General features: G+C 39.5%; 1 protein-coding gene across 5 annotated transcripts in view; it reads left to right on the top strand.

Annotated features, from left to right (window-relative positions):
* The window catches only part of ZNF277 (zinc finger protein 277), a 64,808-nt gene that overhangs the window by 31,521 nt on the left and 15,026 nt on the right, over positions 1 to 18,261 (top strand). For all 5 annotated transcript variants that reach the window (XM_075493901.1, XM_075493919.1, XM_075493911.1 and 2 more), the window contains exons 5-7: positions 13,177 to 13,268; positions 14,655 to 14,765; positions 17,951 to 18,083. In XM_075493901.1, coding sequence (XP_075350016.1) covers positions 13,177 to 13,268; positions 14,655 to 14,765; positions 17,951 to 18,083 — 336 coding nt within the window. The remainder of the gene's footprint in view (positions 1 to 13,176; positions 13,269 to 14,654; positions 14,766 to 17,950; positions 18,084 to 18,261) is intronic.

Below are 18,261 nucleotides of genomic sequence, written 5' to 3'. Positions count from 1 at the left end.
CACAAACTCCTTGTTTATAGATTTTTCCTTGGAATAAATTTACAGGTTGTATGTCAATGTTCCACACAAGTGGAAAATACGCCCAGAGCTCTGAAAAAGGCTGTGTGTGCTGAACATTTTTCTCTTGCAACAATCTGCAATGCATTGACACAGTATCTTTTGTGTAATAATATACACGTAGGGAAATTAGCAAAATGAAACTCAGTGTGTGATACTGTGAAAAGAGAAGATGATACTTAATTACAAAATCTTCACGCAAGTTGTTTTTGTGCATTCACACTCTCTTACCCAGATTTCATTAATTCACACTTGCATACTCACAAGCACCACGCTGGAAGAAGTGGAGGAAGTCTGACCAGTATTGTTTCTGTGAGGTGCAAAGGACAAGAAATGCCAGCTGTTGAGTCCTCATGAACTACTCTGGTTCTTCTTGCTTGGTGATGGCAACCTAATACTTTGGACAGACCTTTCGTATCTTTTAGGAGTTGTCAGTTCTGAATGGGTGGTCCTTCAAGTTAACCTCTTCCTGACTTCAGCTTCCATGAGCCTTAGTCCAGGTTGCTGACCACTGGGGGGTTTTTGTTGTTTTCTTGTTTGAAATACACATCTGTAGTCTGGTTTTGCTGTTGGGCTAATTTAAAAATGAATGTTATGTGATACATAGCAGCCTTGTTGCTAGTCTCCTCGTGTTAGGATGCAGGGTCTTCTGCTGGCAAGTCATCTGCACTGTGAGGTGTTAGAGTGCAGGCCTTATGGTCTTTACATAAATATGTTCCTCAGTTTACTGCTGGCAGCTACATCCTGGGAATTGTTAACACAGGCCTTTTAACCCCTTGTTATGCTGTTTCTTCTGGTATGTTTCTATTACAAGTCTGTACATACACAGCATGCAACTAAAGACACCTTAAATCATAAGCATCCAGAATGAAGGAGATGCTTACAAAAAACAAATTTGAGTCCCCAGGAAAACTGGGATTGATAGGCAAAATCCACTTGGCTCAACTACCCTGTGAGTGCTGTTTCAGTTTGCTGGCTAAAGTAATCTTCTGCAGCTCGCAGCACATGACTAGCGAATCCCCAGAACCTGTGGAGTACGTACAAGGCTTACACAGCTCTCCATAGGATCCCAGCTCCTGCAAAGGAGAATTGTGGTAGTTCTGCCACAATTTCCCATGGAGTTGGAGATGCCTCAGCTGAAATCTTCATTCCTGTGTAGGTCCATTGGATTGGCATGGACTCAGAAAAAAGCAGCTGATGTACTCATGCCTAGCATGCTTCTCTTCCAATTTTGTTGGTTTCTTTTGTTTGTTTGCTTCTCTTTCCAATCATAAGAGAAGCCATCCTAGATCAGTAAAAAAGGTTTGTCTAGATCAGTATCTTATCCTTGACAGCAGCAAAGAGTCTACGGAATTTCTCTTCTGATCCGGTGGTGATTCCTTCTCAAAATATTCTCCTAGTCTCCAGCAATTCGCAGCTCAAGGATTTCCTAATTCAGCAACATTGTATCTGTGTTTATTAACACAATAGATTTTTCTTTCATGAACCTCCAACTCTGAACCCACACAAACTTCCAGTATCCACAGCTTCCTGTAGCAGTGAGTTGCACAGCTTAACTACACACTGGCAGAGAACCATCTGTTTGGTCCTTTTGAACCTGTCGCCTCATACCTGGCTGTTTTTTTATTAGAAGAGGTAGTGAACAATTCGTCCTTAATCTTATCCAAACCATTCATGATTTGTCTCCTGATTTATCTACCTTACATTATGTCGTTAGTCACGTGCTGAAGTGCACCCTTATGGCAAAGAAGACCAACAGCATTCTGGGCTGTATTAGGAACAGCGTTGCCAGCAGATCAGGGGGGGTGATCCTTCCCCTCTACTCGGCACTAGTGAGACCACATCTGGAGTGCTGGGTCCAGTGCTGGGCTCCCCAGTACAAGAAAGATACGGACTTATTTGAGCAAGTCCAGTGCAGGGTCACAAAGATGATTAAGGGACTGCAACAGCCTTCATACAAGGAGAGGCTGAGAGAGCTTGATCTGTTAAGCCTGGAAGACAAGGCTTAGGGGGGATCTTACCAATGTGTATAAATACTTGATGGGAATGAAGAAGAAGGAGTCGGATTCTTCTCAGTAGTGCCCACCAACAGGACAAGAGGCAATGGACATGAATTAAAAATCAGGAAATTCCCTCTGAAAACAAGAAAACACTTTTTTAGTGTGAGGATGGTCAAACACCAGAACAAGTTGCCCAGAGAGGTTGTAGGGTCTTCATCTGTGGAGATATTCAAAACACAACTAGGCACAGTCCTGGGTAACCAGCTCTAGGTGACCCTGCTTGGGCACGGGGGTTGGACTAGTTGCTCTTGAGAGGTCCTTTGCCACCTCAACGATTCAGTGATTTGAGGTTAAGGATGCTGTCTATTTGGTGGTTCTTTACTGTGCATCATTGTTGCACTTCTCTGTACCTTTTCCAGTTTCCTGTAATCCCTCTGAGGTTATGAAAGACATGTTGAATATTGCATACGGGCATGCAGTGGCATAATGATATTTGTTTCCCAAGCATATATGATGTTGTTTGTGGCTTTGCGGAAGGAGAGAGGGTCATGATTTAGCATGCAGCTAATGTTTTCATAGAACTGTCTATTGTAATATTAACTCCTGGCTGCTACACATTGGACTGTACTTTTTTTTTTTTTAAAGGGCATTTGTTTCTGGTTTTGTGGTGTTTCATGCCATGCAGCCCTATTCCAACTAGGCCTTCTCTCTGCTGCCAGTGTCAAGGAAGTGCAGAGTCTGTTGGCAGGTTAGCCGTCTCATCTCCTCTGCAAATAGACCTTTCCTCAAATTCAGAAAAGAGTGCAGGATTTAGTCCAAAGCAAGTGTTGTTTACAGAGTAATTAAGTTAGAAAATAAAGAGGTCTGCATTCTTATTATGGTGTGAAATAGCTTTTGCTGTTAACACTGTTTTAAATATCAGAATTGTATCTTCAGTTTTTACAGAAGGATTTTGTGAAATCAAGCTGTAGTTGGGGCTAATGGAGTGACCACTTTAGTTACAGCAATAAAGTCTGTTTATTTTTTTGTTTCCTTTTGCTGCAACCTTGAGTGTTGACTTGCAAGTTAAATAGTTATTTTTCTTTTCAAAGTCTTTTACCTCCAGACAAGTCCAGCAATTAAGAGTGAGCTGGCAAATGGGCTCGTGTGAGTTGCGCAGAATAAAGACCAGAACTGTACAACTTTTGGTGATTTTTCTGCAGCCTTTGAATCCTAACTGCTGTCTCCAACAGCAAGCCCAAACAAGGACAAATGTTGTCTTTAAAATGTGCTAGCTGAAGCATTTCGTTTTGCAGTTTTGAAACTCCAGTTTAGGAATATTTCAGGCTGTATTGCAGCAGGGGAGCTAGCCAAGGTGGATGTCATGTAGAGACATTAGGTGACTGTGATCTATTGAGAGAGGCCAGGGAATGAGCCTGAACTAGGTTAGAGAGCACAGCTTGCTGAAATAGCTGACAAGGCTATGTAATACAAAACAGATACGGTCTTTTAGAAAAACACAGTCTTGACAAAGAGTTTGTAGTTGTGAAGCAGTACCAGGCAAGGAAGTCCTGGCGGCAAAACTCAAGATACTAGGAAGGGCAGTGTCAGTATAAGCCACTTGGGCTTATTTTTAAGATTTTTCTAAAAAAGGTAAAAACCCTAAACCTGTTTTTTGAAAATACACACTTCCTACCACAGCATTGACCTTGTCTTGCTGTCATGTTTACAGCTATTCTCCTGTCACGTGACTGGTAGTTTGAGGTGAAGAGGCTACTCTTCCTCCCAGTAAATAGACCCTGAAGAGGAGTCTTCACCAAAACTGGAAAAGGGACTCAGCTATACTGGCTTCCCAGGATGAGTTGTTTGTATGATCTCCAGTTTGTCACAAGCTTAAGCTGAGACAAGGTTCAAGAAGTTGAAGCTACGCACTGGAAGGGATCGAGGTGCTAGCCTGATTTAGTGTAATGCAACATCAGAAGTGCTTACAGAGTAGCTATTAATGTCAGCGTGTTAATACCTACATCTGAAATTCTATAGATCCTTCTTTGCCGATGTTTGGTATTTAATTGCTTTTCTCAAGCACTCTGGAACCTTGCCCATCCTCCATGGGTTTTTGAAGACTTGTCACACTAACAGTCAGAAATCATTTTATCTAACTCCGTAATGACTCTTGGGTAAATTCTGTCAGATTTGAATATGTATAACATCCAACTTTTAACCCTTTCTTACCCTTTTCTGGTCTCGGTTATTTGTTTCTTTTGTTTTCAATGCATTTCATTAACGGTTGTGACATAATTAACCTTTCCTGCAAAGACCGAAGCCCTGAATATTGCAAGCATTCCTCTTTTGTCTGTGTTTGGTCTCTTCCTACATTAAGTAATGGATCTCTGCTTTTTTTGCTGTTTATTTCTAATATATTTGGAGGTGCGGGGAGGTTGTTTTTGCTATTCTGTTTTACTGTGTTAGCCTGTCTCCATCTTCTTTTGGTTGTCTTAGTTCAGACAAACTTCACCTTTCTCCTGTTTCAGCTTGGCAGCCTGTGGTACATGTCTGCTGTAATTTCAACCCTCTTTTTCTTTTCATACATCTTTGCAAAGTTACGTAGTTTTCATCATATCATGAAACTCTTCCTCCCTTTTTTAGTTGACTCAGCTTCCTGAACAAGCTGTAAGAATGTCCTCTACATCAGTGTCACAGTACCTTTCAAAGCCTGAATCATCTGACCTGTCATTGATTACAGCCTCTTCAAGTCTAGGTTCTAGCCTGTATCGCTTCAGTAGCTGAGTCAATTCAAGAAGAGGAGCGATAGGGAAGAGACGAAGAACCTAAGAGCAAGTGGGACAGACAGCTAGGGGCACAATCCCTTTTAGCCATCCCAGTTAGTCATTCCCACTGTTCACTTTGAACTCGAGCTCTGCAGACTAGGCTGGAATCAAGGATAAAGTACAGAAAAAAACATTTTCCCTATTCCTATGAGACAACTTGCCATACAAAATAAGAGTCAGGAGAATGCACCTCAGAGGTTTCACAATAAATTTATAACACTTGTGTTACAATCCTGAGACATTTGCCAATTCATTATAATGCCAGTTAAGTTATAGTTTGGTCTTTGTACTCATTCAGTCTGCCTAGGATCTGTGGTTCAGCAGATTGTCCAGCTTGTTTTCCTTCTTACATCCTTTCCCCCTCACCACCACCATTTTCTTCCTAACTTCCTGTTTTTCCAATTGGTCACAACTCTTATTTCTCTCTGGGTTTTTTGTTGCTGTCCTTTCAAACCTAGTTTAAAGTCTCCCACTTAGCTGACAAGCTGATGTCCTAAGATGCTCTTTCTCTTCTTTGTCAGGGAGCTCATTGGTATGAGCCTTTGTTTTCCCAGGCATATAACGATATTCTTAAATGCTCCCTATTTTGTCACTGTTTCCATAGCTATATATTCTTCTCCAGAAGTTGTTGACCTATGCCGGTGCCTTGAACTCAAGATTCAGGAAAACACTACCCGTTCCTTTTCCTACTTCATTCTTGTTCACAGCGTTTTGTGGTAACGTCTTATCTGAGCATCTAGTAAAAAGTCAGGAATGCCCTCTTGGGTGATCAGCCTGTACCAGGTGAAAGTGGAGTACTCTGTGTTTCATCTCCAGATAGACAGCATCTCTTGGAAGATAGTAGGTCACTGCCCCAGTGCTTTCCTCTCTTCTCTGTCCCAAAAGTGGGTCTCTAATGCCATAATCTTTCATTCTGTAGTGACTAGTCTTTGACATGGCAGTCTGTCTAGCCAGTGGGGCTTTGTCTAGCCAGTGGGGCTCTGTTTGTGACATTCCTGAACTATGTATGAATTTTCACATTCACTGGATGAGAGGGAAAAGTGCACAAAGTAGTCAGCAAACGTGTATGTTGGATGGTGTGATAGCTGGCTTCAAAAGTGTTGAGTGTTCTCCAGACTGGACGTCCTATCCTGACAATTTTGTTGTATACCCATGCACATTACAGCTAAGCTGTTTCCAGAAGGGCTTTTCCAGCAGGCATTTCTGATAATATTAAAGAAAAAGCACTCTTCTTGAAATAACATTGGAGAGGGCGTGATAATGATTGCAGAGTTGGAAGATTTTTTTTTTCTGTACTCAAGAGGCAAAAGAGTACTGTTTGAAGTGGGAGAACTGAATACAGTGATCAGTAAGGAGAGAAGCTGAATATAGAAGTTAGGAGACAAGTTATTGATATACTGCTAAGATTGCAAGTCTTTAGAGAGACATGAAGTTTCTGATACCATGATTCTTTGTAAATATTTTTCCTATTTAGTGGCTACAAGCACGATCTAAAGCTCATCAGCCAATCTTTGAGGAAACTGTAGACACAAAACCAAATGTAATTCTTTTACTCCAAGAGTAGTTTATCCTAATGGTATATATAATTGTCAAACAATGTGCTTGGCAAGTTTTTAGAGACTGTAGTACATCTCAAGTGTCACCAGTCCTGGTCTTTGTCTCAGTGTACTGTGCTGGTTTGTTTTATTGCCAGTAAAGTGTATAAGCAGCTTCTTGTTGTGATCTGTCAGCATGAATTTTTTGTTTTGGTTTGGTTTTTTTAAACCACAATCTGTTTCACTTGCTTCCTTTGCCTACAGCAATAGCTAGTTGCTGTGAGCACTCAGCAGGGAAATGTAACTCTTATTCAAATTGGAAGAAACTACAACTAAAGATACATACTATGTGTTTGAGAGATCACCTAGGAGAGCTTGATAAAATAAGTATTCTTATTGTGAAGTCTCTGTTTTGTATTATTTAGGTCCAAATTCACACCCACATTGCTATCTCTGGTAGTACCTTATTTCTCAGGCAGACACTCTGATTTCAGTAGTATTAATGAGTCTGTTATCGTAACAGAAGGAATGTGGCCTGTGATCATGCACTTTTCACAACAGTGTGACTGAGTGCTCAGATGTTTGAGTCCTTCACACTGTAACATTCACAAAGTTTCCTCTTCAAAGAAACATCTTTAGGCAAACTACCTCCCCAGACTGTATAGCACCACTTATAAAAAGCTTTCATTGGAACTTCTTTTAAGTGATCATTTGTATAATATGCTGTCATTCTAGTCTCTTGCCTGGAGAGGATGAGAGTGAAGGATCAGAACTGGCAAGGCAGATGCCAACAAGAACCCCAAACTACAATATGCTCTTGCCCCAATCCAGCCCACTACTGAAATACTTAAAGTTGAGACTACTTGTGTGCTTAAGACTTTGGACGAGAAACTTTGGACTTTGCCTTGTCAAGGCTTATGGCAGTAATTTTTTTTTTTTTTTTGGTACTTGTCATGAATGAGCAGAACGCACCTCACTCAAAAGAGAGAAGCAGCAATAAGTTTTACTGAGGTAAAATAATGATTTGACAGAGTTCAGTGAATTTGATGGAATTTAACAAAGTTTAACAGGGGCTTGCCAAGGTTCAATAAGTTTGATGGTAAGGTTCACCTTATTAATTACTGTATGGAAGAAACATACAAAGGAAAATTGAGTCAGAATCAAGTTAGAATGATTTACATAGAGACCGGAGACACAGAAGGTAAGGAAGACCCTCCCATTGAGTCATGAGGTTCAGAGTGGACCCCCTTGCTTTCTAAACTCCTTATGGAGCCTAGGTGCGGCTAGGTCCGATCTTAGTCTCAGACTTGGACAACAGTTTATGTCTAATGGAAGAAATAAAAAGAGTAAGGAAGACCTTCCTGTTGAGTCATGAGGTTCAGAGTGGACCCCCTTGCTTTCTAAACTCCTTATGGAGCCTAGGTGCGGCTAGGTCCAATCTTAGTCTCAGATTTGGACAACAGTTTATGTCTAATGGAATTATCTGTACAAAGTTTATAGTAATTAATATTTAATAGCTACATGGATTAGTAATGTTTCATTAGTATTAATTCAGCATGCTGTCACTCACTTACCAAAGACCCGTCATTGATAAAAGGTCTCTCTGCCTCGAGGAGCAACCTTGAGACGTGTCCCAGCTCAAAGGGAGATCACCGCCATGCAGCCATGCTGCCTAGCAGGGGGAGCTCAAAGAAGGCTCATTAGGCTGTCATATTTATGGAATAAAGTGGTTGGCTCGTAGTCAAATTACACATGATGGGAAAGTTATGCATGAGACTCCTTGTATTCACAACTTCCCTTGTTCCTTGATAAATGAGTCTTGGAAAAGCCACACGCTATTCATGTGTTAATCGCATGACGGGTGTTGCAAGCTCATATGCATTGATGCTCACTGTGTCACTCTGCTCCTTTTTGGGTTCTCAGAGAACAGACTGGAACCAGAGGAGTTCTTGGCCCGGCCACAGCTCAGGCCCTTACCTCTTTTGGAGCCTGTACCAAATTACTGCTAATTTGGTTAAGAGGTCGAGTGCATCCATCACAGTCCTGAACGTCTTACAAAAGAAGACACATACTGCTGTTAGTTCAGTTTTACAGACTGAACTGCAGAATCCAGTCCTCCAATGCATAGATGGGTTCCTGGACTGAGGAATGATAAATTCAGGTCTCACTGCAGTCAAAGTCACTGCATGATCTTGTTCCAAACTGCAGTTCCAATCTGCCTCTATCTTGGAGCTAGAGAAGTACTTTCTGCTACTACTTTTCTTATGTATCAGAAGTGCTGTGATTATAGAGCCAGGGTTTGGAGAAAGAAGTAATATATTTTTGTTGGACCAACTGATGTAATTGGAAAAAACAGGCAAAATTTTGACCACCAATTCTTTCTTCAGGTTGGAATCAAAAGCAGCAAAACTTGTGCTGACTACTGGTTGTGAATGGTTGTTCTATGTCAGTGTTCCAAGCCATGCATTTAAATAGCTACATAAATTATTTTTGAGGGCCTTGTTAGTAAATGAGTTTATGATTTTAAAAAAGCAGTAGTCTGACAGCAATAAAGCAAGCCATTTAGCACCTGGGATACAGCGTCTGTTGGAGGGAAGGGTAGCAGGAATTCCAATATCAGAAAAGCCTGACATGCCATAAAACCAACTGTCCTGAGTCCATAGCTTTTGGCATTTTATGGAGTTAGTTTTTAGTCTTACCTTTTGAAGGCATTTTGTATGTCTTGAATGTCTCTTGAACTATAGACCAGAGACAAAGTAATTGTTTAGGGAAAAGTGCTTACTAGCTGCAAGTATGCATTTTTCATCTTTTACTGATTATCAGTGTGAATTCTTGCTGATGCATAGTGCTTAAGCGCTTCTGGGAAAAAAAATGGTAATTTCTTCCAAAATATTGCTTCCTAGGAGAGGAGCAGGCACATTTTTTTCAGGCACATTTTAAATTACCACCTCGTAGGAGAAAGTCTGAGCTCCTCACAGCCTCAAACTGAGCATCATGAATGTGCAGGGCATTTTTCTAGACTCCAAATTACAAATTGTCATGCAAATGATCAAATTTCTTTTGTATTAGCAGTTTAGTGTGCTGGTATATTTAAAGATGATCATCCTGGTATAAATACTTGCACACCCTTACGATGTTTTTTTTGTTTTATTAGTTAAAACACAGAATAGAAACGATTTTGTAATTTGGTTGGATTATTTTATGGTAGATCACGCATATAGTAGAAAGCGTACAACTAAGAGCTGTAGAAGAGGTTTTTTTCCAGACAGAAAAAAGGGGAATTGGATTAAAACTGAATTTGATTTTATTGAATACATTAAGTACTCCTGCAAAGCAACTACATTTTTCTTGCATGTAAGTATGATCAGTAATATCCAACTTCCATTTGCCATGTTTGACGTGATCAACCACTTATGTCCTAAAGCTATTCCTAAAGCTATTCCATGGGAGGCTGCTAACTGCCACAGCTTATTTGGGCTAGGCTCTGTCTAAAAATGTGCTTCCAAGAACTTGTCATCGAGCAGTACTTATTTTTGACAACGTCTGGTTGATCTCATAAGCTTCATGTGGCTTGTAGGGACAAAGAGTTTAGACTAAAAGCCTCTGTAATTTAAATTCTACTTCGTATCAGTGGGGATATCTGTTCTGTCAATGGTTGTTTCACAACTCATTTGACAGTCGTCAGTAAAGAAATGGATTTTGGAGGGGGGGGTTAGCAAATCATAGAATATGGCAGAAAGAGTGGAGGACATAGCTGTCAGAACATCTCACAAAAGATAAAAAGAGATGGGGGTCAGGAATTATTCAACAAACTGTATCAATATTGTAAGCTGTTTTCCTCATGTCAAGCTATGGCATTTGATTCACTTACTTTTGTAGTGTTTTGCATTACCTTTTCTGTCTGTGCTCAGTTCTTTTATTCATTATGGAAAAAGAAAACTAATATATGTGTATTTTGTGATCTGTTTACTTTTTCCTCAAATGACTTTGCCCTCTCATTCTCTGACACTTTGATATGACAGAGTATCCTAAAAAAGTTTTGGAAAATATTCATGGCTGAAATGTTTTTGGTTTTTTTGTCTTAGCATCAACCGTGAATTAATGCTAACAGGCCAAATAATTCCAAGAGGTTAGAAACTGCTGCAGGTATTAAATTCAATTCCTGCCTCATAACTTCAGTTTAAGCTTGACTTTCATTACCAGCTGAAAGTCTCCACTCAGAAAAATCTCAAAAGTTTTATGCAAGTTATTGTAATTGCTTTTCTCCCTTCAGAGTCCCAGCAATGGAGCGGAGGTATGGGAGTGTCTGTAGGGAAGAAGAGCAGACCTCTTGCTTTCACTGTGCTTGACTTGAACCAGTGCTTTTAATTCCTCACATGTGCAAGTACCAGATTTGCTTGCTGGCCTAAAAAGTTCCCTCTAGCAATGAATGATGCCAACACTTGATAAAAGGAGTGCCTACCTTGGAAAATATTTTTTTAACTCTGTTGAGTAAATTGAGAAAGCAAAGATGCTAGGTTAGTCAAAGCTTCCCAGCTGCCGAGCATGCTGGTGTAGGGGCAAACGGGAAGGGTGAGAGAGCAGAGTAGCAGGAGCACGGTCTGTGTGGAGGACACAGTATGCTTCTCCTTCCCCCTCAGGCATAACTGGGAGTAGCAGCACACCAGGCCTCCGGTAAGCAATTTGTATGAAATGGGAATCTGGAGTTAGGCAGCCAAATATGGCAGAACATTTTTTTTCCCTCCTAGTAGAGTACAATTAGGAAGCTTCGTTGCAATAACATTAACGAGAGGGTAGAGGTGTTTAAACCCTTGCTATCTTAATGTTTGAATTGTACGTGGTATCTTTCGATTTTCTTTTAGATTGTTTCTAGTGCGTTTTACAAAGCGTATAAACTACATGCAGATGCCTTCAAATTCAAGGTTAGCCAAACCGCATCAGACGTGCTGCTGAGCAGAGAGGTGACAGCTACGAGTACCAGAGAAAGCCCCGGTTCTTACTGACGTGCTGCGGGATGTTCACTGCCCGTGCCGAGCAGACGGATATCCTTACATAATTGCACCTCTGCTGAAGGGCTCTCACACGATGTGTTATGCTCCATTTATCTCTTTCAGGAGTCAGCCCTGAAAAACAGGAATTTATATTTCTGCTAGTTGATGTTTTGCATAACGCAGCAGGACGTGAGCAGATACGGCCTGAAATTTGAGTAGGCGCTGCTGAGCATGACTCCAAGAGAAAATGTACACCTTGTAGTACAAAAGCAAACAAAAAAGCCTCACAATCTGCATTTTCAGGGTAACAGACTCTTAGCTGATGTGCAACAGCTACAGGTCCCAAATTGTGTGGTTGAACACGGGCCCTACAACAGGCTAAGGCATGGTGCACTCGTCCCCCACAGCAGCCACTGGCCCTAGGCCAAATGTAACAGGTGTGGCATGCTCCTGCGCTCTCCAGCAGGCATCCTTTTCATCCCACTGCCCCTCGCTGGATACAGGATGCTGCTCTTGTGGAAGAGAAACAAACAGGACATTTATTTGCCCAGTATCAGCCTCCTGCCATCTCTCAGTGGGCAACGGGGTGTGGTGTGGTAGGCCCACACCAGCCCATCCATGCTGCAGGACACGTTTGGGCCTGTAATGATGACAGCTCAAGCCTTCCTCTTATTTCTTTTGGGGGTTTTTTTTCTTTCTTTTTTCCTTTACTTTCCTTTCTTTTCTGCCTTCTATGGAGCTTACCCAACTAGACGTAGCTGAATATGAATTTAGATGTAGACTTTGGGCAAGTTTGGGCCTTAATCCACACAAAACAGCTACTAAAGAGGTAGGTGAGAAACACAAAGCTCCACTGTTGCAGGCTCTAAGGAGATAAAGAGATTGAGAAAATCCCCTAAGAAATTCAGTCAGGATCCCGAATGTCAGAAAGCAGGCAGTAGCACCTCTACGTTTCACAGAAAATAAATCCTTTACCAGTTATCAGTACTTAAAACACAAGTACAGAGTAGCATACTGCCAGGCTGAAAATATGCTAAGTTTTTTAATCCAAACACCAATTCTCCCATGTCCCATATGATTACGGCCTTTCCATCTGAAGTGCATAGTAACTCCACAGTATAACTACACTGCTTCTGTTACAGCACCAGAGAAAATCAGCTGCTGCATGGTTTTGTGGTTGTTAGGAAAATTGTGGTCCAGTGTTGTAAAGTGTCTAGCCTAGCCTGTTGCTTTACATTAAACAGGACCAGTGGTAAAGGCAATCAGCTTCTCCTTTTCCGTGAGTTTATTACGCACCATAGCTCCTTGCAGAAACTGCCAGGGCTCTTGTCATCGTTCCGTATTATGAAAAAGTCCTCTAGATTGCCTGCAATTAGTCATGTAAAACTGAATTTATCATCCCACTGGGTGTTATGTGGTTACCCATAAACTTGCTCTCTGATACCAGAGGTAAATCTGAACCGAGGTGGAAACAATAAACTGATACGTTATATACAGAATCATTTAAAAAGCTGCGTAAAATCTCACTGTGTATTGTATTTGTTTCTTGCACCTTGTATAATACTAGGAGAATTTTAATGGAACTTGACTGGAGCACATACTGCCTTTGAAAAAACTTGTAATTTTTGTGAGAACCCACAAAAAATACTAACAACTGTTTTGTGTCAGGAGCACATTTTAATTTTCTATGTTCATTGTTACCAGTAGGGATAAAGAGGTATAATAAACTTAAGTGATGGAATTATGGAATTTTTATCTGAATAACTGTATCTGTTTCTTTTCATAGAGAGAAATTCTAGAACAGCAACAACGAGAAAGATATGACATAAGTTTTCACAGTATGTGTATGTTCTGTGATCAAGAATTCACAGGAAACAGGTTTGATTATTGACTTGTTTGCTTTTGTTTTATTTTTTCATATCTGCTCAGCATCTTTGTTTATGGTTTTAATGTCATTGAACCAGTTAATGCCTAATGGTAGGACTCAGAAGATAGAATTCATTTTAAGGTATAGTTTAAGTATTTCTTTCAACTGCAGTGCCATTTTAAATAGAATCCCTCCCACTTCTCAATCCCTTAATTATTCCAGTCAACTTTTTATACTACGCAGTAAGCTGGAGTTGGGAACTGAACCATTTTAAAGAGTCTCTTTTTTTTGGGCAGTTGTTTTAGTGGCAAAGAGAGCTCTTTAAGCCAGTATGGCTGTTAAAAAAATATTTCTATCCAGTTACACATTTTCCTCTTTAAACCTCACCAAACCAGTGTGAATTTGAAGATTGAATGAAAAAGAGGGGAGGAAAATTAGAGTGAGAATGGAGTGCTCTGCATCAGTCAAGTGCAAGCAGGAGTTGCATTCAACTGCTTGCTCCGATGACAATTTGGTTTTACACAGTACATCTGCTTGAGCTGGAGAGACTGAGTCTTACCCCTGAAAGTGTGTTTGCACAGGTAGTTCTGGTACTCTGGAAAGGTAGAAGAACCTGGGGTCATGTCCCTGCAGGTCATCTCAATGTTGTGTGAGTGTCCTATTCCCTTTACTGCCGGGTGTAGTGAAGTTCACATCATTCAGCCCCCAAGAACTTCATCCTCTGCTTACACTTGGGTCTCACAGAATACGTGATTTGAAAATCATGCCTGAACTGTGGTAAAAGCAAGGCTCAGCAGTGTTAACACTTGGATGTTTCTTTAGTCCCCAAATGCAGAAGTTGAGGCACCTAAGGAATTAACCAGTATACCTCTATTAGATAACTTACTGGAACATCTGTTAAGTTTGTTCATGTGTATTTTTGAGTGCTGTTTGTGTTGCTAGTGCTGTGTGAAGCAATATTGATGTAAAAGCATATCACACCCAAGAACAACTGCTTTGTTAACCAGCATAGAGAAAACTGACAAATGGCTTTTTAGAATGTTTCTCAAGACAGTTGTTTGAAACCATGTGATTTGCTTATTCAAGTTAATAAATGAGCTTTGCTAACAGTGAGGGTCAAAATAAACTATACTGTAATTTTCATTTAAAGGATTATATTTCACGCATGCGGATTAAGCAGATGAAATGTTAATGTTCAGCAGAGCTCAAATTGAAAACTTCCTATTTCAATGAAGTTGCATTCTTTTTTTTCTAGCAGTGGCAGAAACACTATTATTGTTTATTTAATGTTGGCTTTTATGGATTTTTAGAGCAATTGGTTTATTTCAAGTCACTAATTGAATAATTCTCATATGTATGCCAAAATATGTAATGTTCTTTTTGAATGTCTTTTGTAGATCTGTCCTCCTCAATCATATGGCAAGAGAGCATTCTTTTAACATTGGGCTGCCAGATAACATTGTGAATTGCTATGAGTTTTTGGCTGTATTACAGAAGAAGCTTGACAAGTAAGTCGTTTTTTGTTCTTTTTTTTAGTGGACTTAGGTCATATTTCTTTTAACCTTGGAAATAAGTTGAGTTAAAATTAATTCAACATTCATGGTTAGTTAAGAAGAAACAAAGAGAGAATGTAAGTTTATTGTGAGTGCTTTTAGAAGGCTTTTTGTTGATTTATTGAAAGTTAATTCATAACAATTCATAGTATGTGTTTGCTGAAAAAATGGAGTCGCGCAGTGCTTCAGTTCTTATGCATCGCACAGTTTCCATTGACATCAATAATAGCGCGTCCCTTTTTCTCATAACTGTTAGAGTTAATGTTCTTCTTTCTCATCATAACAATCTTTTTGCTAAACATCTCTTTAATCACTGGATGCAGCATTCTTATGCCAATCTTCGTTTGGCTCTCTGTATATCAATAATGTGGGATGTTTGGTCTCTCCCTTCTCTACTGCTTACAGAGTACATCCCAGAGCAGAAGGGGAAAGCCATTGTATATGCTTCCTCAGAAACACGTAAACCTGAGATGGCTGAAGAAGTTAAAAAGGGAATTTGGGAGAAGAACTTGGGTAGCAAAGACCAAGCAGCTCTGCACTTTGAGTTTCCTTTGCAAGTATCTAAATGCCCTTTATGGATTTCATAAATGGGACAATATGAAGTATGCCGCAAATATAAATTGGGCTCTAGCAGGAAATGTACTTCCGTAAGAGTGAAACTGTAGCTTTAACGAGTTTATTAGATTTTAATACAGTCTGTAATTAACAACTGTAGGAGAAATTTGCCTAAATCTTAGGCTTAGTTATGAAAAGCCACAGAACACTGGGATTTGTGAAGACTGGGATATGGAAATTCAATTAAATATCCTTCCAAGTAAATTTAGGATCCACTGGTTTGTACATCTGGAAAAAAAAAAAAGAAAGAAAAAAGAAGAGATTAAAAGGACAGGAAAGCCAACAGTGCTTTCTTTGCTTTGGTCTCTTTGCATTTAGTCTTTGGCCTGACAAAGAATGTGCAGTCACAATAGATACAGGTTACCTTCTTCCAGAAATGAAGATGTATTAAGAATGCCTTTTATGTTATCATAGGTGTTGCCTAATGCATTGAGATACCTTGCTCACATAAATTGCAGCTTTACTATTTATCAGTAGGACCTGAGGGCTTAATTTAGATGAAGGTTTCTCAAAGCCAGTCCTCTCTGTACACATGCTGAAATTGCTTCCAAAGCAGTGAAAGGCCACTCCTCCTATTGCTAAGAAAAGACTTAATAGCTGTGCTACTAGAATAGTACCTGAAAATATTACTAAGATGAGAAAAATCTTCTTTCAGGCAAATAGGATGACTACATTGTGTATGCTGAGGAAAAGCATTACGTACTCCTCCTGGGAATGCCTTTCACAAGGAGAGCAAACACTGCTGTTAACAGGTGGAGCAAAGCAGATACTAAAATTCATAGACGTATTCTGCCATCGGACCTATGATTCACCAACAAGGCAATATTTAGATTTTGAGGCTGCAAGCACAAGGGGAACTCAAAACTTCCTTAACACTAAGCCTAAATGTTACAGCAGCTCTTGGAAGGCAAAAAGATACTGAGAATCCTGAATTGCTACTCCACACACGAGAGCTGAGGGGAATCTGGATGCATCTTTTCTGAAGGAATATGAGGGTTTTCAGGGTGTAGATATAGACCTTCTAAGCACAATATTAATGTTTTTTGTGGGGGAAATGCTTGAGTAAGAAAATAATTTTCTTCTTCAACATCTATATCTTAAACCCTGCGGAAATCACAGAAGGGCCTGACCCAGACACTGTTAAAATTTCTTCTGACTGTACAATCAAGCATGCTTTCATCTGTGAGTAAAGAAAAAAAAAAAGGTGATTTTGATTCAGAGCCACCACATTTTTTTAATATCAGTGGTTTTTTGTGTCTTAAAGTGCCTTCATTTATCCCTCCCATCAAATTTTTTTTCCTGCTATCCAGCATCTCCAATACAAAGATATAATGCCACAGTTACAAAGCTTTTATTTCATGAGAAATTATTTTTAGGGGTTTTCCCTATTGCCCTGTGAAGATAATTTTTCAAACGGCCCAAGAAACTGTCTCCATCTTGGTACGATATGTAAGCCATCACTTACAAGAAAAATGTTTTAGCACCGTGGCTAACTAGAGGCTCAAGACCTACATCTATTAAACAAGGATGTTCCTGTAAGATCAGGGCTCTGCTACGTCTCTGCCAGAAAAAAATTACTGTCATCTGTTTCAGGGAGAATCACCGATTTAGGCTGAAATGCAGATTACTGTCCTCATAGTCCACTGTCTGAGTCAAGAGACTTGATTTAATGCTTTATAGGCTCAACTTTCAGGTGTCAGTTGACACTACAGCGGAGAGCACAATTATTTTATAGGGCTCATAATAGAGAATTTAAGACAGCACCTACACGTCTGTTTTGTTTGCATTGATCTGGAAGACATACTGTGGTAAAATTCTCATTTGTTAATGAATGTTTTCACCTTCTCAAGTAATATGTGTATATATAATAATTCATGTCTATACATGTGTATATATGTATGTACATATATGTATTCATATACATAGACATTAATTATTCTATATGTGTGTGTATATGAATTTATTTACTAAATTTGATTTCTCGGGATTTCAAGACACATGGATCACCCTGGCAAACTTTCATTTAGCCTCCCTGTTGAGTTAGAAGTATAAAACTTTCTGGTTAGCTAATTTAAATTGTTTTTAAAGATATGTAGCACATTCAGAGTTCGGCTTTTTTCACTCTAAATTACAAAGAAACAGTTACTGATGGACTGGCTGCCAGTATAAGTGCATGCTGAGTTAAGAGTTCACATGTTGACCAATCAGCAGCCCTCCCGTGCCCTTGGTAGGACAATTTTGGGTAATCAGACTTTTCTCCCACTCTGCATGTGGGGCAAACAGTAAACTTTTTTATTATCTGTATTTTCATCTTTTGTCATTTTTGTCATCTCTGTGTTTGATTGACTCTACTGTGATCTAAAATTATCTTGTACTTTTTTTTTTCCGATAAACTTTCTTTTTCATTTAGCTTGCTCTCACATGCTTAGGATTAATCTTACTGTATATATCTCCAGCTAATTTAAGGATATTATCTTGTACTATTTTCATTTTAACATGTTGACCTGTTTACCTTTTTATCTTAGTTTGCAGTGTTTATACTGTGAAAAAGTCTTCAGAGACAAAAACACACTTAAAGATCACATGAGAAAGAAGCAGCATCGCAAAATCAATGCCAAAAACAAAGAATATGACAAATTTTATATCATTAATTACTTGGTAAGTGGTTCTAGGAATAATTAGTAAATTGACTAAAGAGATACAGACAATATCTTGTTAAAAGTGAGTAATTCCAAACCAGCAATTAGTACAAAGGTCAAAAATCAAGTGAAGGACTCTTAAGAAATATGCTCATTTATGGTATGATATTCTGGATAATTGTTAAACTAAGGAATAG

The sequence above is a fragment of the Mycteria americana genome, chromosome 1, assembly GCF_035582795.1.
Source record: "Mycteria americana isolate JAX WOST 10 ecotype Jacksonville Zoo and Gardens chromosome 1, USCA_MyAme_1.0, whole genome shotgun sequence".
Classification (NCBI taxonomy): Eukaryota; Metazoa; Chordata; class Aves; order Ciconiiformes; family Ciconiidae; genus Mycteria; species Mycteria americana.
This window is presented reverse-complemented; position numbering and strand designations above follow the sequence as displayed.